General features: G+C 48.9%; 1 protein-coding gene across 2 annotated transcripts in view; it reads left to right on the forward strand.

Moving 5' to 3' along the window:
* The window catches only part of PTPRT (protein tyrosine phosphatase receptor type T), a 1,022,164-nt gene that overhangs the window by 976,290 nt on the left and 24,119 nt on the right, over nucleotides 1-21,755 (forward strand). For both annotated transcript variants that reach the window (XM_044385622.3, XM_044385623.3), the window contains 3 exons: nucleotides 2,060-2,209; nucleotides 3,623-3,796; nucleotides 7,414-7,545. In XM_044385622.3, the coding sequence (XP_044241557.1) occupies nucleotides 2,060-2,209; nucleotides 3,623-3,796; nucleotides 7,414-7,545 (456 nt within the window). The remainder of the gene's footprint in view (nucleotides 1-2,059; nucleotides 2,210-3,622; nucleotides 3,797-7,413; nucleotides 7,546-21,755) is intronic.

A 21,755-nucleotide genomic window follows, 5' to 3' on the forward strand; every position in this document is an offset into this window, starting at 1 on the left:
TGACCAGCCAGCTGCAGCCCAGGCCACGGAGAAGCAGGGTGGAGCAGACGCCCATGGGGAAGGGGGAGTGCATCCCAAAGAAAGAGACCTGGGTGTGGGAGAAGTGAAGAGCGGGATACATGGCTTGCTATGATGAGACCACAGTAGAAGCTAGGACACTCCTGCCAGCCTTGAGGTCCCACAGTGTAAGCGCTTCCACCAGTGGGGAATGGTGGTGAGTTCCCCATCTCTGAGGGCATCTAAGCAGGAACCAAATGGCAACTTTCAAGGATTCTTTGAATAGTATTCCTGCCTTGGTGGAAGAAGACAGGGAAGGATTGGCATTTACTGAGTGCCTACTGTGTGCCAAGAATTGCTTCAGTCCCTGCAGGAATGATTTCATCAACAAAATTATTGAGTACTTGGGCTGGGTTCTAGGGATTCCAAAGGAGGTAACACATAGCCCCCATGCTTGTGGGAAAAGCAGACCTTCAGGCATCTCTCTGTCCAGGTAGAGAGCCCAAGACCCGAGGGAAATGGGAGGAGTTCATCTTTAGTGTTGAGCACCTACTATGTGCCAGGCATCGTGCTAGGTCCTTTATATTCGGGATATTATTTGTACTCCTCATGACAAGCTTCTGGGGCAGCTCCTACAGTATCCCCATTTTACAGATAAAGGGTCCCCAAGTCCTCACACAGGTGGACAGTGGTGGAACCTGGGTCCATGTGACCCCAAGGCCCATGCACTTTTCTCTGAACCGTACTCTCTTGTTAGGCAGCCTTTTCTGCCTGCCCTACTTTTCAAAGCCATGGCTGGTTCTTCTTATAACAAGCCCATCGTCCGGTTCTAAGGAAGGCTGTGGGTGCCCAGGCCGTCAGCTAGGGCAGATAAGAAGCTACATCCATCATCAGTCCTGCAAAGGGAAGTGTTGGCTTTGGGCCTGGCCAGTCACGGCTGGCTCCACAGAGAATCCCCCGACTTACAAGCTTTTACACATAGGAGTCTGCTGTGGGCTCTGAGCTAACTCTGGCAGGCTAGCGTCTAGACTCGGTGAGGCTGCGGGAAAGCCAAGACGCATGCTTGCAGAAGGCAGGCTTGCCGGCTGGCACTAGACGGGGGTCCCTGCTGCCTGGTGCAGAGACAGATGTCAGATAGATCATCATGATGCATCTGGGTAGGTGTTTGGTGTAGAGATGGGCCAAGCTCTGCAAGAAAACAGTCACTCAACAAACGTTTGTTAAGGGCCTGGGAGCAAAAGCAATAGCTCCCACCTGGTAGTTTTGCAGAAGACTTTGCAGAGGGAATGAAGCAGATGGGGCCATAGCAAAGGGGACACAGGGTTCCAGGAGAAGAGAACAGCAGGTGCAAAGGACACAGGTGGCAGAGGGGCCCAGGGTTCAGGAACAGACCCTGAGACAAGGCATGTGGCTTACGTGGGAGGTGATCCCATGACTCGCTGGTTGGAAAGCAGAGAGGAGGAAAGGAACCCAGGCTGTGCGGCACTGTTACAGGGTTTTGCAAGCTGTTTAACCCTGTGGACACCTGGAGCCCAAGCCTGCTGGCAGCTCTGAGGTAGTACGGAACATGCCCTCCCAAATCTCCTACCTGAGACAGAAAGAACCTAGGTGTTTCTGCCTCAGCTCTCCGCCGACACTGCTTGAGGGCTTCTTCCTGGAGCGCCGACTGTTCAGCCCTGGGGGCTCGCCCTGCACCCGGCCCCAGTGTGCTCCTGGGACTAGCAGAAATCCCTCAGCGTGAATCTCAGGTGCTTGCAGCCTTCAGGGTAGAGGTGGAAGCTGAGGGCCCATAGGCAGGCACCAAGAGCCCATGCTGCAGCAGGTCCAGAAGTTTCTGTCATCAGTGACTGCACTGTTCAGTCTTAGAGTGCAGTCTCACCCCCGCTCAGGCGATCACTAAGAAACAGGGAAACTTGGCCCCTCGGGTTTTTGGAGAGGAAGCCATGATTCTGCGATCTAAATCCTGTCCCTCCTTCCCAGCCACGGGATTAAATTGGAGCGACACATGCTCAGGCCACTCTTCTCACCCAGAACCCTATCTCTTCTCCCCATGGCTCGGCAGGAGCAATACGTGTTCGTGCACGACGCCATCCTGGAAGCGTGCCTCTGCGGCAACACCGCCATCCCCGTGTGCGAGTTCCGCTCCCTCTACTACAATATCAGCAGGCTGGACCCCCAGACCAACTCCAGCCAGATCAAAGACGAATTTCAGGTATGAACAGGTCCCGGGCTCGGTGACCCAGCCAACTTCAGCGGCACCGAGCACATTCAGGGGGTTTTCTTGGTGGGGACGGATAAGCCTCGTGCTTCTGGTGTCTGCAGCACTAGACAGCTGCAGAATGAATTCCAGAACATTCAGTGCACAGCCGCGAGCAGCGATTAACCAGTCACCCGGTGACTGCTGACACTTGTTTTTAACTGTGATCATGTGTTTAAACTGACTTAGTTCTAGTCTAGTCCTAGTGGTGGGTGGAGACGAGTTTCTGAACACAGGTGTGAGTTTCATGCTCTGCCATCCCTGGAGGGACTCAGGTTTTCTTGCCATTTCTGTACAATTGGAGTGTGTCTATCCTCGATCCTCACTACTCAGTGTGGGGTCTGCAGACCAGCCCCATCAGCTTCACCTGCGAGTTCATCAGGAATGTAGAATCCTGGGTCCCACCCACACCTGCTGAACAAGAATGTGCAGCATAACAAGATCTCTGCGTGATTTGTCCGCACATTAAACTTTGAGAAGCACCATCCCAGAGCTCAGCTCAGCTCAGGACTGAGTAAGCCAGGAGTCCAGCCTGTTGTCCTGAGGTCAGTGCCAGGGTCATCCCTGGGCAACAGGAGCTGAGAACCAGGCAGCAGGAAGCAAGGAAGTTCCAGGAATTGAGGGGCACGTACTCGGCCCATGGTTCCACAGGCAGATACCCCAGCCAGGCCAGTACCCCCATGCTCCCTCAAACAGAAGCTTTACTGGTTGGGAGGAGAGCAGGTACAGAGTAGGGGAAAGATGGAAGCCACAGCCCCCTCCTGGCTGCACAAAGCATCTGGTCTCCTGGCCCGACAATTCAGCTCTGGCCCCACACTTGCAAGACGCACTCTGCAGAACACAGCCCTGAAACTTTCCAGGCTCCCCAAGCTTCCCCCTGGGGTCTCTCACCCATCCTGAGCAGCTCGTTCTAAAAACCACTTTGAGAGGAGCATTGGGGAAATCCTTGCCCTCCTTCCACGACACTTCAAGGGATGCATGACACTCAGAGATTCCCCAGCCCCACCCCCAGCCCCACTCTCTGACCTCCTGGCTGGCCCACCCTTTACAGAGCTGAGCAGGTTGGCACGTGTTGGCAGCCTGTGTCTGCTGTGCATGTGGGCATGCTGCCCTGCGGCCTTGGCATCACGGGGGTGTCACAGAGCCCTGACAGGGGCTCTCAGCTCCCAGGGCATGGAGCAGCCAACAGGAGATGGCAGAACATCACATGGGAGAGGAACAAGTCCTGGGGGCAGGGGAGGGGCGGGACTGGAGGACCAAGCTTGGAGGACAGAGACAGGATGGGGTAGGCTGAGTTTGAACTTCGCTCTGCTCTGTTTGAGGCAACGGCCTGAGCAGTGCCTACCTGTCTGTCTTTGTGCCCTACAGACCCTCAACATCGTGACTCCCCGCGTCCGGCCCGAGGACTGCAGCATCGGGCTCCTGCCCCGGAATCATGATAAGAACCGGAGCATGGATGTCCTGCCTCTAGACCGCTGCCTGCCCTTCCTTATCTCGGTGGATGGCGAACCCAGCAACTACGTCAATGCCGCACTGATGGATGTAAGTTGAGCCCCGGCTGGGACCCACTGGGAAGTTTCTTCAAGGTGGAGATGGCTGGAGCCCAGGGCACTGACACCCCACACCACCACCCCCAGCCAGCCTCTCCTTGCTTCTCATCTTCTGGCCCCAAGGACCTTTGCTTCCCCCTGAAGGCTGTGGTCCAAATCTGTATACAAGCTGTGTTCTTGGCTCTTTGATCCCATAAGCCTGGAAGGAATGGACCAAACGCATAAAGTGTGTGTCCATGACAGCACAGCACAGGCCTGCCCAGTCCCCCCTACTGCTGCCTATAGAGCTCTCAGCCTTCCATTCAGTTCAGGAAACATTCCATATGCCAGGCCTTGGCCTGAGCCCTGGGAATGCAAGGTAGTACAGACATAGGTTCTGCCCTCGGGGAGCTCCCAGGCAGGTTCCCAGGTCACTCCAGTGCAGAGGCAAGAATGAGACTGGCAGGTAGTAGGTGACCAGTAAGTGGTTGCTGGACAGTTGATGGGATGTGGCAAAGGGGGCAAAGAAGGGGACAGGCCATGTTCCTGACTGTTCCGTCAGAGCCACTGTCTCCTGCTTTCTCAGCATCGAGTCCAAGAAGGGCACTCCCACCCTGGCTACGTTTAGGAGTCATGACCCTAATGAGGGGGTCACATCCTTGCTCCAGTGAGTCCTTGCTCCTGACTCGTAGGCCCCCCACTGGGTCCTTCAGCTCCTTCCGGTTGCAGATGTAGAGATGTAGAGATGTTTGCAGCAGGATTAGCCATGGGTCATCTGATCTCATCCTTGTGCTTTTCAGCAAAGAAAACTGAGGCCAGAAAGAGGAAGAGACTTGCTCAGGGTCACCTGGAAAGCCAGTGGCAGAGCCAGAATCCAGAACTCACACTCTAGAATTCATTCCGTGGGTCTCCCCACGGTTTGTGCAATCCAGTAAGACACAGACTTCTTGCCTCCCAAGGCTCAGAACCAAGAATACCATTGCCAGATTGGAGATAAGCCCTTCCAGGTTCCCCTCCTCACCCATGTCCAAGGTCATGTCCATTCAGCCCGTGTGGACTTCCCATCTCACCCAGGACAGTCAGGAATGTGCAGTCCTCTCTCTTGGGATCAAAGCCAACTAATTCTATGACCCCTGATCCTCCTGAAACTCTCCCCAAGGACCCTTGGTATTGGAGGCAGGGAGGTGACAGGAGCTCAGTGCCTATCAGCTCTGTCGGGTCCTGCCCTGGCCTCTGCCCACAGGGGGGCCCAGGAATTGGAATCCCTCCTATGGGTCCAGAAGCAGGGAACCTTGTCCTGGTCAGATCAAATAGCTGGAGGTGGAGGGGAAACCTCTGGCTTTAGCTTAGAGCCCTCCAAGATCAATGTGTGCCTGTGTGTGTGTGTGTGTGTGTGTGTGTGTGTGTGTGTGTGTGTCAAGAGATGGGGCCTGGGGGGTGTAATCACACTTCCAAGCTCCTCACTGCTTTTTCTCCCACTTGTCCCAACTCCCTCTCCCTGGCTTCCTCATTTATGCAAGGATCAAACATGCTTCTGGCCTCTACTTAGTAGGTTAGATGCTGCCTGGAGCCAAATGGCTTCTGCCAAGCTCTGATGCTGATTGTGTTCTCTTTGTCCACTGGGCATTTCTCCTGTGAGCCATCACTGGGCCTTTGCCTTTCTTACAAAAAAAAAAAAGAAAAGAAAAGAAAAAAGTCCTTATCTGTATTCCAGTTCGGTCTGTGCATTATCTGGTAACCATAGCAGCTTTGCTCCTAGCAGAAAAATATGAAGTCCTCTGGGTTAATTTTTAATGTTTCCCCTGGTAAAGGATGATGTTATCCATGAAATGGATTGCCGGCTGATCCCTGAAACCCGGCAGGAGCGTGGATCTCGAACATATTTTCAGATAAGGCTTTGTCAGGCGTGCTGGCCTAATAGAGCATTTATCACAGAGACAGGGAAAAAGGAAAGAGAACTAACATTCACTGAGTGTTGGGCGCCATGTCGGGGCCTGACTTATCCTGATTCATTCTGTATTTGGGTGTTATTGTCCCCACTTTCTGGATGAAATACTGAGGCTCAGAGTATTTGCATGACTGTCTCCAGGTTGACTAGCTCAGAAAGGGTGAAGTCCAAGGTCTGGATTGTGTCTTTTGACTCTTAAAATCTAGATTCTTTTCCATGTATAGAAATGGCTCAAAGACCTGCTGTCTGCAGCTAGAGTTTGGCTTTTGGGGAAGCTAAATATTCTGTCCTCCTAGCCCCAGCCCCTCCCTTTGACCATTCCACTGGCCAGGAGAAGGCCCTTGGAAGACAGGACCCTAGTGTCTACATGACATCCACAGTTGCAAGGCATTTTTTTGCCACCGGCAAAAAAGAGGGCATCAAGAAATCATTTATGTAATATGGTCGGTAGGGTCTTTTGCCTGGGTCTTCCCCTGGTTTGGACAGGCAAGACCCCCTTGCCTCCCCATCTTCCTGCTGACTTGTCACTCTACCAAAAACACCTGTGTCTGCCCCAGGGACTGTCTTTCAAGAAAGCTTAAGAAGAGAGGCTGTGGACAATCTCCAGTTTCACAGACCACTAAAGGAGAAGCCCTCCAATCTTTCCAAACACATTCTCACAAGCTACTGTAATAACTCGGGCCCAGTCAAAGCTTCCAATATAGCCCAGACTCTCACAAGCTATTTTCTGCGAGCCTCAGTTTCCCCATCCGGAGCTTGGACCTGAGTGTATTCGTTTGCTGGGCCTGTATTGGGGGTCTCCTGTGCCAGCCACAGTACCAGTGCCAAGGATGAAGAACCACGTCAGGGATGTGTCTGTCCTGCCAGTGGGCTCACAGCCCGTTCATGTGTCTTGGTCTTTCCAAATACAAATCCCATTCACTCTGCATGACAACCATCCCCAAATGGGCGTTGCAATTCCCATTGTCCAGATGAAGAACCTCTTAGAAAGATCTAATAACTTGCCAGGGCTTAGCACCAAAAAAAGGTGGGGGGGACTCTACAAAGGATGCTTGGATGGATAGATGGTTGGATGGATGGATGACTTATAACCTACAAGTCAGAAAGCTGGATTTGAACCCCGGGTCTGCCTGACGCTAAAACCTGAGCACCTTCCACTGCCCATTGTCTCACAGCACACCGTGCAGGCTTCTCACAGGCCAGCTCCGCCCTCATTCTGGCCTTGGGGCAGGAGTGAGCCTCCCGTGACAGAAGCCCCTGCAGAAGACTCTCTGCCGTGGGCTGAGCCAAGCCCCCTCCAGCGCCGTGGGCCCAGGAGCACAGATATCACTACTGTCCCAGGAGGTGCTCTGGCCAGCAAAGCAGCAAATCTGCATCCAGAATCTTTCATTTCATAGTGTAATAATGATTATTTGCTGAGCTCCAAAACATAAATAATTTATTTGGATAATCCCCAGCTGAGTGACACTTTCTAATGAAACGTCTTAGTTTAGGGGAGAATGAGCTCGTTATGAGAAGGGCCCCTTGGCCACTGGCGGCACCCAGCATGACAGAACAGGTAGGCGTCTTGTGCGATCGGCTTGGCAGGTTCGGGGGCCTCTGGCAGCCTTCCAGGCCTCGTCGCCATCAGAACATCACTGCTGGGTGTGTCTCTCACGAGTCCCGTGTCATTCCTTTGTCAGAGCCACAAGCAGCCCGCTGCCTTCGTGGTCACCCAGCACCCTCTGCCCAACACCGTGGCGGACTTCTGGAGGCTGGTGTTCGACTACAACTGCTCCTCCGTGGTGATGCTGAACGAGATGGACACGGCCCAGGTAGGAGGGCACCGGCCACTGCCCCGGAGCTCAGGTGCGTGCAGGCAGCCACGCCCGAGCGCTGGAGGGAGAGCGCGAGAGTCCGCGTCGTGCTGCCTCTGCCCAACCGAGCTGCTGCGGGCGGGCACTGGCTGGCTGCCAGCACCAAACCAGCCCCCGTCCTGCTGCCGGCAGAGGCCGGGGGTCTCTTGCCAGGACCCCGCCACCCCCCCCACCCCACACCCTCTCCCTTCCAGCAATGACTCCCCCTGCCTGTGGGCTCTGTCCAGCCCTCCTCCCCAGTCTGGGGCCAGATTCTGTTCCTTCATCCCCCAGGCACTGATTAGCATCTTGCTCCAAATCCCACTGAGCACTCTGAGCCCAGAGGCTCAGAGAGCCTCCCCCGCTCTGAGCATCTCCAGCCCTGCAGAAGAGCCTGATGCCTGGCCACACCCAGCCAGCCAGCCACCTCCCCCCTTGGAGATGCAGCCCACGCTGACAGAGCCTGGAGCTTGAACCCTGAACCTTTTGCCCACTAGCCACCCTGAGGATCCTGGTGTCATCAGAGATGGCTCTTGTGTCCAGGCAGGCTTCATGCCTTAGCCCCCCAAGGTCTGACAGCTCCAAGCATCACATGCCTACAGCACATTCCAGTACTCGGGACACGTGTCATGGGAAAGTTTCTGGAGCCCACGCCGCAACTGCCCCCCCCCCCGCCCCCGGCAGGGCAGCCATTGCTGGGTGGAAAAAGTAGGAATGTCCTTCCAGGTGTTCGAAAAGTGGTGTCTTGAAAGAAACTCAGGGTACCTCAGTGCACTCCCGTGTGCGTGCTGGCCTTGTGTGGGAGTAAAATAAAATGATCTGAGCTGTGGTCTCAGCCCTGCAGGAGCTCACAGCCTTGCTACAGAGACAGATGAGCAAATTGTCCCAGCCTCACGTGGCAGCGCTGTAATAGAGGTCAGCCGCGAAGTGCTGTGCTGGCCGGGAAACAGGGAGCAATTAATTCTGCCCAGAGGGTGAGGGAAGACTTCAAAAAGAAGGTGACTTTGGCCTTGAAGAAGGCAGCAGAGGCTTGGGGGTGTGGGGCTGGGGGAGCTGGGGAAAGGCCCTCCGAGCAGAGGGAACGGGGGGGCAAAGGCAAGGTGGTGTGAATGTGTGTGACTTGTTTGCGGAACGGCTGGGGTTGCGGTGGGGCTGGCGCTGGCGTCTGTCGGGAGCAGAAGCGGGCGGTGAGGCTGGAAAATGCAGCAGGGCGCTGCTTGCATGGGGCTGCCCACGTCGGCTACAGAGTTTGGGCCTTGGCCGGCAGCACGGTAAGTGTTGCTTTATAAGCAGCAGAACCTTCTCGTCGAATAAAGCTTTCATGCAGGCGCCATCTAGGAAACAGGTCTAATCACGAGCTGCTTGTGGTGGAGCTGCCCGGGGTGGGGGTTGAACTCCATCCAGACTGGTCTTCTAGCTCCTGCCCCCACCCCCATGCCTCTTGGAGAGTCAGGACCCTGGGCGCGTTTGTGCACCCCACCCCCCTCCCGGGCTTCCTCGGAGCAGGGTGAGACAGTACTTGCTGTCCAGGGAGGAGAGAGACGGCGGGCAGTGTGTAAGCCGCGGTGTGGCGGAGTTCCCGTTAGAAAGCTGCCTCTGGGGACCAGCGAGGAGGCAAAGCTGGAGGGAAACCAGGGGATGGCGGTGGAGGAAGCTGCAAACGCACAGAAGAGAGAGGTGGGGTCTGAACGGAGGAGGTGGCCGGCAGGTGGGACAGCGGGGCTGGGATGTGGAAGCTGGGCTTCCAGATCCAAGCCCACGGGTTTGGGGAGCAGTTGGATGCAGGAGCTGAGTGAGAAGAAGCTGTGGATGGTGGCGGGGCCCAGGTCTGGGCAGTCAGGCGTCTGGGGGGAGGAGCTGGAGCGCCCAGTGGGATGCGTGCGGGAGAGACACACGGGAGAGATGCGCTCGTTCTCCAGCCGTATTCGTGGAGTATCTGTTACCCGCCAGGAGCTATTCTAGGTGTTTGGAATGCGTCGCGAATAAGACAGAGCAAGCAAAACAGCAGATTCCCATCTCTGCTGCAACTTCTGTTCTAAAGTGAGGAGACAGTAAATGACAAACACCCTACAATGTACTTACTTCTTTGTCAGAGGTGATGAGTATATGGGAAAAAATAGGAGGGCGGGGTAAGGAGGATTGGAAGGGGGATTTGGGGCCTGGAATACAGTTGTGATAGCGGGAGCAAGGCAGGCCCTACTGAGGTCACATGCGAGCATATTTTGGAAGTGGGGGAGAGAATGAGCTGTGTGACAGACTCTGGGAAGAGCATCACAGGGAGAAAGGACAACCCACACCAACACCTGACGGTGGGTTCCAGCCTGGTGCATTTGAGGAACAGCATAGAGGCCACTGTGACTGGAACAGAATCGATGTGGGAACAGCAGCAGCGGGTGACACAGAGACATGGGGCCAGGTCATGGAGAGCCTTAGGGGTCATAGGCAGAACCTGAGGTTTTACTCTGAGAGAAGAAGGGAGCCACTGATAGGTTCTGAGGAGAGGAGTGGCATACTTTGACTTTTTTAAAAAATCATTCCTCTGGCTACTGTGTTGAGAAAAGCCTGCTGGTACAGGAAGGGGAAGGCGTTTGCTAAGCGAGCGAGCAGGAAGGACAGAGAGGAGGCGGCTTCTGCAGTCATCCCAGGTGACGAGTGATGGCCACTTGAACCCGGTGGTAGCAATGGTGTGGATTCTGGATTAATCCTGAAGGCAGACCCAACCAAATATCCTGACAGACTGAATAGGGAGTATGAGAGAACAAAGGTGACTCCAAGATTTGGGGCTTAAACAGTAGAAGACTGGAATCTGAGATAACCATGAAATTAAATGGATTCCGGTAAAACAAAGACCCCTGTGTAATTCCAGACTCAGAAGGCATAGCCGTCCTATTCCTTTGCCTAAAAAAGTAAAACCGCAAGCGCTGCTCCAGGAGCCCCTGAGTGAAGTAGAGTCTCTGAAAGCCTGTTTGCTGTTCACCTTTTCCAGAATCCCTTTTTGCAAAACCAGAGCTCAGGCACGGAGGAAGAGTGTCAAAGAACCTCACTTTGGGACATGTAGGGACGCAGGGGTCAAGGTCATTGGCTCTAGCTCCCCCTTCCAGGGTGGGTCTTGTGTAAACGAAGATTTCTCAGCCCCAGATGTTGGTACAGCCTTTGAGAGTTGATTCCCTAAATGCAAAAACATCAGGCTCTGAAGAGCCGTGGGGTTGGCTGCCATATGCAGCTGGCAAGCATCCCCTAAAATCGGCAGATGAATAGAGCACTTACTGATATAAATATCATCACCACAACAGCTGGGTGCCTTGTGAAAATAAACAGTGACACCGCGTGAGCATCAGAAAAGCCGCCCTCAGCACCTGGAAGGGCGGTTCTTTGAAGCAGTATCAGCATTTGCCTGCCAGCGTGCCCGTGCCGGGACAGCTCCGGCTTCCTGGCCAGCCCAGCGACACAGATGGGTCTGCCCTAGGTCCTCAGCATCAGTAGGGGACCGGTGCCACATCCTGGGGCTTGACAGGGGACCAAGCCTATCAGGGCTCATGATGAGGGTTGTGGCAGGACTACCTGTAAATTGCGGCAAAATAAGGTGGGGGAGAGGCTGAGACCTCTCCGACTGCCTTATTTTCCTGCACCGCTGGCCGAGTCCGCCTGCCTCTGCTCGGAATCCTATACTGCTTCATTTAGTCGGCCACCGCCAGCCGCAGGCGCTCTCCCGTTCTCCGCAGTAGCTTCTGTTCAAAGATGATTCCGAGCAGTGGGGGCCGGAGAGGAACACTCTGAAGGCAACTACAGGTAAACCTTAGAGATTGTTTTAGCTCTTTAGGACTCCAAGGCCTGTGATCAGACGAGTGGGGCCATATCCTAGAACCACAGCATCCACCAAATGGCACTGTGGTTTCCAGCGGGCACCTCAGAAAAAACCCTTCCAGTCACACCCAGTAGCAGTGACACAAGATCCCTTCCATCCTCGTGGGCTCTATGGATAGCCCAGAGTCCATGGGGAACGGACAGCAGAAAGAAGCCCTCTTCATGGTCATGCCACACCCTCCGTATCATTTAGACAGCTCAGGAGATCCTTTGTGCCAGCCATGGGGGTGGGGACGAGCAGTAGGCGGAATCTTGCCCCGCACCCCCAACGACGTCCACATCCTTGTCTCTAAGCCGGCCAATGTGTTGTCTTACAGAGTAGAAGGGACTGTGCAGATGTGGTCAATTTAAGGGTGCTGAGATGTGTACATGGTCCTGGGTTCCCCGGGTGGGCCCAGCATTAGGGTCCTCGTAAGCGGGGTGCAGGAAGGTCAAAGTCAGTGGCGATGGAAGCAGAAAGTGGAGTGAGACGACCACAGGCCAGGGAATGCCAGCCGCCTCTCAAAACCGGAGAAGACGAGGAATGGGTTGTCTCCTGCAGACTCTAGAAAGGAACACAGACCGCTCGGCTGACACTTTGGTGGTAACCCTTTAATACCTATTTCCAATTTCTGACCTCCAGATAATTTGTGTTACGTTAAGCCACATTTGTGGTGGTTTGTTGCATCAGCCATAGAAAACTAATACAGGCAATAAAACTGAAAACAGGAATTCAGACCCAGAGGTATAGGGATCAGTGCCAGCACCGGGTGTGAGACTGAAATCATGGGAACATCCGGAGTCAGCAGTGTCGGACTGGAAAGTGGTTCGAGCTGGAGAAAGCCAATTCTGAATCAGAGTCCATCAGGAACCATGAGAGAGCAAGATGGTGAGAGCCAAGGAGAAGGCAGATGTCCACCTCACCAACCACAGGACTCTTGTGAACCCAGAAGGAGGTCTTTTTAAAGTCAAGGTTCATGCTTTCTGGATTGCATTCGATCCTCCAGTCATCAACATGCTTTGACTGAGAACCTACTAGGCACAGATCAGACATAACACAGGACAAAAGAGGCACAAAAAAACACAATCCCCACGGAGCAGACATTGTAGTGAAGTGATATCTACCTGCCAGACTCCCTTTGGCGTCAAACAGGATGGAATCATCTTCAGCTGGAACCATCTCAACCAAGAATCCCGAGTGCAGGAAGAAGCTGACCAGGACGCAGGAAGGATGTAAGAGCCAATGTCCAGGCAGCTCTGGACACATCGCTCTCGAGCTCTGTGGGCAGCTCTGGAAGAATCCAGCAGGAGATGACCACCACACATCACCCCAGCAGCCTGGAATGAGGTTTGGGGTCATCGAGACCCAGTGTCACTTTGGTTGTTTCCACCTAGTAAGTGCTAGGTGATTAGGATTCCTTGACTAGCCTACTCACTGATGACACTGGCGACGCTTGCGGCTTCCCTGGGTTTCTCAATGTGTCACTTGTCACTCATTCTCGGGAAGACACACTATTTTGCTTACATCTTAGAGATTTTATCATCTATATGTTCTCCAAACACCTTTGATATTTCCCAGGTCTTTCCTCCATAGAACTGCTATTTTAGAAGCTTTTGTTTTCTGAACTGTATTTATTAATTAATCATTTGTTAGTTTTACTCGTATATTTTTCCACAAACATAACTACCATGATGAATTTCTGATTGGCAGACTGTATACAGAGCTAACACGAGGTGGTCTAATTCCAGCTCAAAGCCAGAGACTTGGTGTCCTCCACTCCAAGACAACATGATTCCCTTAGGCTTTTGAAGACTTTGGAGATATCTCATTGGTTTCTCCTGCCAACTTTATGGATCCCACTTTGGAAATCACTGATCTGACTGGGGTCCATTTCCCCTCATTTTGCACATCAGGAAGCTGAGGTCCGGGTAGGAAAAAGGATTTACCCAAAGCCCTATCACCCATCACTGTCTTGGGCCCAAGGCCCTCTACCAGAGATTGTGAAGATTTTGGTCACCATTTAAACAATAGGATTTCCAGGGCCCTAGTGCCTGACAATCACTGACTGGTACCTAGGAATATGGAGCAGGAAGGAATGTTCTTTGGTTTCAAACAAACAAGAGCTCTATAAAACCTGAGTTGCCCAGTTCTGAGGCTCCTACCATGGAAAGTCTGAGAGTTCAGGTGATGCTAGGCCAGGTAAAAGGTGAGGGAGGGTGGGACCAAGAACAGTTCATTCCCATGGAGCTTCTAGAAGTGAGAGAGGCAAGCAAGCTTATCATCCTCCCAGGAGAAAAGCAGGAGTGATGTTTCAGGGATGTCTTTTCTTGTCATTGTGCCTGCAAGGCAAATAGCAAGCATTGATATCCCCATTTTTATCTCGGCTTGTGAAAACACAGCCCAATGTGCTGGCAAAACCCACAGAACACCCAAGTCTGTGTCTCCACGAACCTCAAGTCTGACTTTGCAAGGGGCTGTTTCTGTTCCAGTGAGGATAACAGTAGAATAAGAAGTCTGGGGCCGTGAGACCTGACTTTAAGTTCTAGCCCTGCCACATACTTGCCTTAAGCCGGTTTTGTAACTTGTCCCGAGTCTCAACGTGATCATCTATTAAATTCATGTAACCCAGAGGTCAGCCAATTTCACTCTGTCCTTGAAGATTTCATTAAAGTGGGTTCTGCTTCCTCTTCCCCCCCCTGTGGCCAAGTCCACTGTCCACCCCACAGATTTCTGGAAATTGCAAGGGAATCCTGTTCGCATGCATACTTCCTAGTTCCTGCTCAGGCCTTCCTGGAGGCAAGGTGGGGTTGGAATCCCAGTAATGCCCATGACCAAAGGCTGAACATCGCACATTCTCATTCTTAACCCCCCCACCTTGCCTCCTCACCCCTGGCATGTGGCAGCACATCTCCGCCCCCCCCACACACTCCATTGCCCAAACCACTTCCTGTCTCTACCTCTCCTCCCGTGCCTCCCCTAGTGATGCCACCTTCTACCCAAAAGATGTGCCTTTCTTAAGCTGTACAGTTGCGGGCTCTTTTTAACATGTAGTGTTACATGTAGTGAACATACACGATTAGTTTCATGTGTATTTATAATATAGTTCAGCAATCCCACAGGTTACCCAGCGCTTATCAAGCACGGGCACTCCCTGTCCCCTCACCTTTTCACCCAACCCCCCCCCCCCCACCTCCTGTCTGGTAACCATCACTTTGTTCTGTAGAGTTAAGGGTCTGTTCTTTGGTTTGTCTCCTTTTTACTCCATCGCTCCTTTGTTTTGTACCTTAAATTCCACATATGAATGAAGTCATATGGTATTTGTCTCTCTCTGCCTTATTTCACTTAGCATTATACTCTCTAGATCCATCCATGTTGTTGCAAAGGGAAAGATTTCATTCTTTCTTATGGCTGAATAATATTCCGAATATATACTGCTTCTTTATCCATGATCTACTGATGGACATGTAGACAGCTTCCGTAATTTGGCTATTATAATTAATGCTAGGATAAACATCAGGTGCATGTAGCCCTTTTAATTTTTTTCTTTGGTATTCTTTGGGTAAATACCTAATAGTGCAATTACTGAATCACAGGGTAGTTCTGTTTTTAACATTTTAAGGAACCTCCATACAGTTTTCCACAGTGGCTGCACCAGTTGGCATTCCCACCAGTAGCGCATGAGGGTTTCTTTTGCTCCATATTCTTGTCAACACCTCTTATTTCTTGTTTTTGGTTTTAGCCATTTTGACAGGTGTGAGGTGATATATCTCATTGTGCTTTTTATTTCATTTCCCTGATGATGGGTGATGTTGAACATCTTTTTATGTGTCTGTTGGCCATCCGAATGTCTTCTTTGGAGAAATGTCTGTTCATGTCCTCTGCCCACTTTTAATTGGATTGTTTTTGGTGTTGAGTTGTGTAAGTTCTTTATATATTTTGGATACGGAATTTATCAGCTGTATCATTTGCGACTCTCTTCTCCCATTCAGCTGATTGACTTTTGGTTGTTTCTCTCGCTGTACAGAAGCTATTTTGATGTAGTCCCCATAGTTTATTTTTGCTTCTGTTTCCCTTACCTCGGGAGACAGATCTAGAAAGATATTGTTATGGTTGATGTCAGACAAATTACTTCCCGTGTTCTCTTCTAGGATTTTTATGGTCTCAGGTCTTACATTCAGGTCTTTAATCAAACTTGAAGTTAATTTTGTCTGTGATGTAAGAAAGTGCTCCTGTTTCATTCTTTTGCATGTTGCTGTCCAGTTTTCCCAAGACCTTTGTTGAAGAGACTGTCCTTTTCACCACTGGATATTCTTTTCTGCTTTATTTAAGATTATTTGACCATATAATTGTGGGCCTATTTCTGGATTTTCTATTCTGTTTCATTGATTTGTGTGTCTTTTCTAAAATAATTTTTATTATGTTAGTCACCATACAGCACATCCCCAGTTTTGGATGTAATGTTCCATGATACATTATTTGCGTATAACACCCAGTGCTCCATGCAATACATGCCCTCCTTAATACCCATCACCAGCCTATCCCATTCCCCCACTCCCCTCCCCTCTGAAGCCCTCAGTTTGTTTCCCAGAGTCCATAGTCTCTCATGATTCATTCCCCCTTCTATTTACCCCCCTTCATTCTTCCCTTCCTTCTCCTACCGATCTTCCTATTTCTTATGTTCCATAAATGAGTGAAACCATATGATAATTGTGTCTGTTTTTGTACCAGTACCGTACTGTCTTGATTACTGCAGTTGTGTATTATAACCTGAAGTCTCGAGTTGTGATGCCTCCAGCTTTGCTTTGCTTTTTTCGAGATTGCTTTGGCTTTTCAGGGTCCTTTGTGGTTCCATACAAATTTTAGGATTATGTGTTCTAGGTCTCTGAAAACTGCTGTTGTTATTTTGATAGGGATTGCATTAAATGTGTTCATTGCTTTGGGTACTATAGACATTTTAACAATATTTGTTCTTCCCGTGCATGGGCACAGAATGTCTTTTCATTTCTTTGTGTCATCTTCAGGTTCTTTCATGAGTATTTTATAGTTTTCGGAGGACATGTCTTTCACCTCTTTGGTTAGGTTCATTCCTAGGTATTTTGTTATTTTGGGTGCAATTGTAAATGGGATTGTTTTCTTAATTTGCCTTTCTGCTGCTTCGTTATTGGTGTAGACAAGTGCAGTGGATTTCTGCCATTGATTTTGTATCCTGTGACTTCACTGAATTCATTTATCAGTTCTAATAGGTTTTTTTAAATTCAATTAGACAATGTATAGTAGTACATTAGTTCTAATCGTTTTTATGGTGAAGTCTTTTGGTTTTTCTTATATATAGTATCATGGCACCTGCAAATAGTGAGATTTTTACTTCTTCCTTCCCAATTTGGATGCCTTTTATTCATTTTTCTTGTCTGATTGCTGTAGCTAGGACTTCTAGTACTCTGCTGAATAAAAGTAGTGAGAGTGGGGGGGAAAGTGGTCAGAGTGGACTTCCTTGTCTTGTTCCTGAACTTAGTGGAAAAGCTCTCAGGTTTTCCCCATTTAAGATGATGTTAGCTATGGGTTTTTCATATAAGGGCTTTATTAGGTTGAGGTATGTTCCCTCTAAATCTACTTTGTTGAGGGTTTTTATCATGAATGGATATTGTACCTTATCAAACGTTTTTTCTGTATCTATTTAAATAATATGGTTCTTATCCTTTTATTAATGTGATGCACCACATTGATTGATTTGCAAATATTAAACCACCCTTGCATCCTGGGAATAAATCTCAACTGGTTTTTGTGAATGATTTTTTTAGTGTGTGGTTGAATTCCGTTTGCTAGGATTTTGTTGAGGATTTTTGCATCTATGTTAATCAGGGATATTGGCCTGTAGTTCTCTTTTTTGTGGTGTCTTTATTGCTTTTGGTATCAGAGTAACGCTGGCCTCAGAATGAATTTGGAAGTTTTCCTTCCTTTTCTACTTTTTGGAATAATTTGAAACTAGGTATTAACTCTTCTTGAAATGTTTGGTACAATTCACTGTGAAAGCTTCTGGTCCTGAGCTTTTGTTTGTTGGGAGTTTTTTGCCTACCGATTCAATTTTCTGGCTGGTAATTGGTCTGTTCAAATTTTCTGTTTGTTCCTGCTTCAGTTTTGGTAGTTTACAAGCCTCTAGGAATTTATCCATTTTTTCTACATTGTTCAATTTGTTGGCATATAATTTTTCATAATATTCTCTTACAGTCCTTTGTAGTTCTGTGATGTCAGTTATTTCTCCTCTTTTGCTTCTAAATTTGAGTCTTTTTTTTTTTCCTTTTGTGATGAGTCTGGCTAGATATTTAACAATCTTGTTGATCTTTTCAAAGAACCAGCTTCTGTTTTCATTTTTTTACTTCCTATACCATGTATTTCCACTCTAATCCTGATGATTTCCTTCCTTCTGCTAGTTTCAGATTTTGTTTTTTCTTCTTTTTCTAGCTCCTTTAGGTTTTAAGATTGGGTTATTTCTTTGAGATTTGTCTTACTTCTTGAGATAGGTCTGTATTTTCATAAACTTCCCTCTTAGAATAGCTTTTGCTGCATCCCAAGGGTTCGGGGCTGTTTTCACTTTTGTTTGTTTCCATGTACTTTTTCATTTCTTTGATTTCTTTGTTAAACCATTCATTGTTCAGTAGTATGTTATTTAGCCTCCATGTATTTGTGGTCTTTCCAGATTTTTACCTATGGTTGATTTCTAGTTTCATAGCATTGTGGTCAGAAGAGATGCATGGTATGACGATCTTTTTGAATTCGTTGAGGCTTGTTTTGTGAGCTAATAAGTGATCTATGCTGGAGAATATTCCAAGTGTACTTGAAAAGAATGTATATTCTGTTTTAGAATGGGACGTTCTGAATAAATCTGTTAGATACATCTGGTCTATTGTGTCATTCAAACCCACTGTTTCCTTGTTCATTTTCTGCTTGGATGATCTGTCCATTGATACAAGGGGGGGTGTTAAAGTCCCCTACTATTACTGTATTATTATCAATTAGTTCCTTTATGTTTGTTATTGTTTTATGTATTTGCGTGGTCCCATGTTGGGTGCATATATATTTACAATTGTTATATCTTCTTGGTGGATTATCCTCTTTATAGTGATCTTGTCTCTTTTTGCTTTGTTCTAAAGTCTATTTTGTCTGATATAAATATGGCTACTCTGACTTTCTTTTGACATTCATTTTGCATGATGTTTTTCCATCCCCTCACTTTCAGTCTGCAGGTGTCTTTAGGACTAAAATGAGTCTCTTGTAGGCAGCACATAGATGGGTCTTCTTTCTTTATCCATTCCACCACCCTATGTCTTTTGATTGGAGCATTAATCCATTGATATTCAAAGTAATTATTGATATATATGTATTTATTGCCATTTTGTATTTGCTTTGTGGCTGGTTTTTGTAGATTTTCTCTGTTTCTTTCTTCCCTTGCTCTCTTCTCTCATAATAAATTGCTTTCTTTAGTGATATATTTGGATTCCCTTCTCTTTATTTTTTGCATATCATCTATTACTGCTTTTTGATTTTTGCTTTGTGGTCATCATTAGGTTTATATATGACATCTTCTACATATAGCAGTCTATATTAAGGTGATGGTTGTTAAAGTTTGAACACATTCTTTACTCCTCTCCTCCGCACATTGCAGGTTATGGTGTCCTACTTTACATCCTATCATTTTGTGAGTCCTTTGACGTATTTTTACAGATATTTTTACTGCTTCTGTGCTTCCTACTTTTCTTACTCTTACTTATGGTCTCTACTTCCCTTTAATAATTTTTTAAGGCTGGTTTAGTGGTCATGAACTCCTTTAGCTTTGGTTTGTCTGGGAAACTATTTCTCTTTCTCTCTGAATGATAGGCTTGCTGGATAGAGGAGTATTCTGGGCTGCAGAATTTTCCCATTCAGCACTTTGAATATATTATGCCACTCTCCTCTGTCATGCCAAGTTTCTGTTGAAAAATCTGCTGGCCTTATGGGTTTTCCTTTGTAAGTTACTTCTTTGACTTGCTGCTTTAAAATTTTCTTCATACTACGTGTTGTTTTAATTACTAGGTGTCTTGGTGTGGTCCTCCTTGGGTTGATTTTGTTGAGGGATCTCTGTGCCTCCTGGGTCTGGGTATCTGTTTCCTTCCCCAGGTGAGGAAAGTTTTTAGCTATTATTTCTTCAAATAAATTTTCTGCACCCTTTTCTCTCTTTTCTTCTTGTGTGGTCCCTGTTATTAAGCTTGATGGAGCTGCTGAGTTCCCTAAGTCTATTTTTATTTTGTATAATTTTTTCTCCCACCTGCTTATCTTGATTACTTTCCATGACTCTGTCTTCTAGGTCACTAATTCGTTCTTCTGTTCCACTAACCTGTATTTATTCCATCTAGTATATTTTTTGATTCATATATTGTGTTCTTCACCTCCGAGTGGTTTTTTTTTTTATCTCATGGTTAAGGATCTCACAGATGTCCTCCACTCTTTTCTTAAGTCCAGTGAGTATCTTTATTACCATTATTTCAAATTCTCTATCAGACATACTACCTATCTCTGCTTTGCTTAGATCTCTTTCTGTGGTTTTGGCCTGCTTTTTCATTTGGGATGTACTCGTCTGTTTCCTAATTTTGTCTGCCTCTTTGTTAGGAAAGTCAGCTACATCTCATGTTCTTGAAAGTAGTGGGCAGGGCAAACACTTTTAACAAGGTGGCACTGGTCCTTTGCCAGAGGGAATGTGCCTCCACTGCTGAGACTGGGGCCAAAGCACGCATAGGCAGGGCACATAGTACCCACGAGTTGCGGGCACTGGTGGTTTTCCACAAGGGGTGAGCCACTGCTCCTGAGACCAGGGTCGTTGGGGCTGTTCCACTAACTGTGCATGGGTGGGGCATACAGTTTTAACAAGGTGCATGTGTCCTCTCTGGGGGGTGACCAGCTGCCACCATTGCTTCCAAGACTGAGGCCCTGCAAAGCACACAGTCAGAAGACATGGTGTTGGCAAGATTTGCAGGGTCTTCTCGGGGAGGAACCCATAGCATCGGGGCTCAGGTAAACATGACTGGAAAGGGCAGATCTGCCAAAGCACAGAGGAGCAGGGCTTGGTGTAAGCAAGTTAGGTAGTTAATGTGGGTGCTGTGCTGGTTCCCACAGGTGGTTGTGTGTTTATACTAGGGGGGTGGAGGAGGGAAATGGCATCTGCCAGCTCCTTTGTTCCTAGAGGGGTCTTCCTGTGAACCCCACCCCTCTGGGACATGCTCTGAGATGAGTAAATAACACTCCAACCCATAGGCCCCTGGCATTTTCAAACTGCGGCTTCTAGGCTGGATCTCTGTGGGCTCTTTGTCGTGCTGTCTCTTCAAGCCTGGGGACCAGCTTCCGATCGCCCTCTGGGCTCTCCCAGAGCCAAGCCTGCTGATTTTTAAAATTCCAGGCTTTAAGTCCCCCTAGTTGTAAGAACTCAAAAAATTCAGTTTGGTTTCCCGGCCAAATGCTATGAGGATTCACCTTCCCCATGGGGGGTCCCTGTTGGGATAGTTTGTTTCTCGCTCCCTCCTCACCCACGGCTCCCTCCCAAGGTGGGCCTGAGAAGCAGTTTAGCTCCTACCACATCGCCACCCTTCCTACCCTCTCCAGTGTGGCCTCTTCTACATTTAGTTGTGGAGCTTGCTCTGCCAGTCTTCAGGCCGATTTCTGTATCATTTGCACTGATATGAGTGTTACCTAGTTGTATCCACGGGACGAGGTGAGCTTCGGGTCCTCCTATTACACCATTTTCCCCAGAAGTCCTTCCTGAGCTCTCTCTTTAATACCTATTTCTCAAGCCTCCCCTGAGACTCTGCCATCCAACCATTCTACCGTCCTTTGTAGATATTCTTCTAAACTCCCGCCCTTCCGCCCTGGAAACAGACCCCAATGCAACTGTCATCGGTAAGTTCCCCTGCTACGTAGAGATTGCATTATTCACCCGGCGGGGCTGAGAGGCAGAATTGAGAAAGATGTGCTTTGTTCACCAGCCACGTGCCTTTTGCTCTCCGCCTCTTGCTTTGTACCTGCCACTTCGCCCCCAGTCTGTCTTCCTCAGCTGGCCAACTATATATTTTAATTCTTTATAGAATTTAAAGGAATTTTGTATCAGGGTAGCTGGGTGGCTCAGTTAAGCGTCTGTCTTCAGCTCAGATCATGATCCCAGGGTCCTGGGATTGAGCCCCACGTCGGTCTCTCTGCTCATTCAGGAGCCTGCTTCTTCCTCTCCCTGCTGCTCCTCCTGCTTGTGCGTACTTTCTGTCAAATTTAATTTAAAAAATAAGGGAATTTTGGGGCGCCTGGGTGGCACAGCAGTTAAGTGTCTGCC

Source organism: Ursus arctos, unplaced genomic scaffold (assembly GCF_023065955.2).
Source record: "Ursus arctos isolate Adak ecotype North America unplaced genomic scaffold, UrsArc2.0 scaffold_16, whole genome shotgun sequence".
Taxonomy (NCBI): domain Eukaryota; kingdom Metazoa; phylum Chordata; class Mammalia; order Carnivora; family Ursidae; genus Ursus; species Ursus arctos.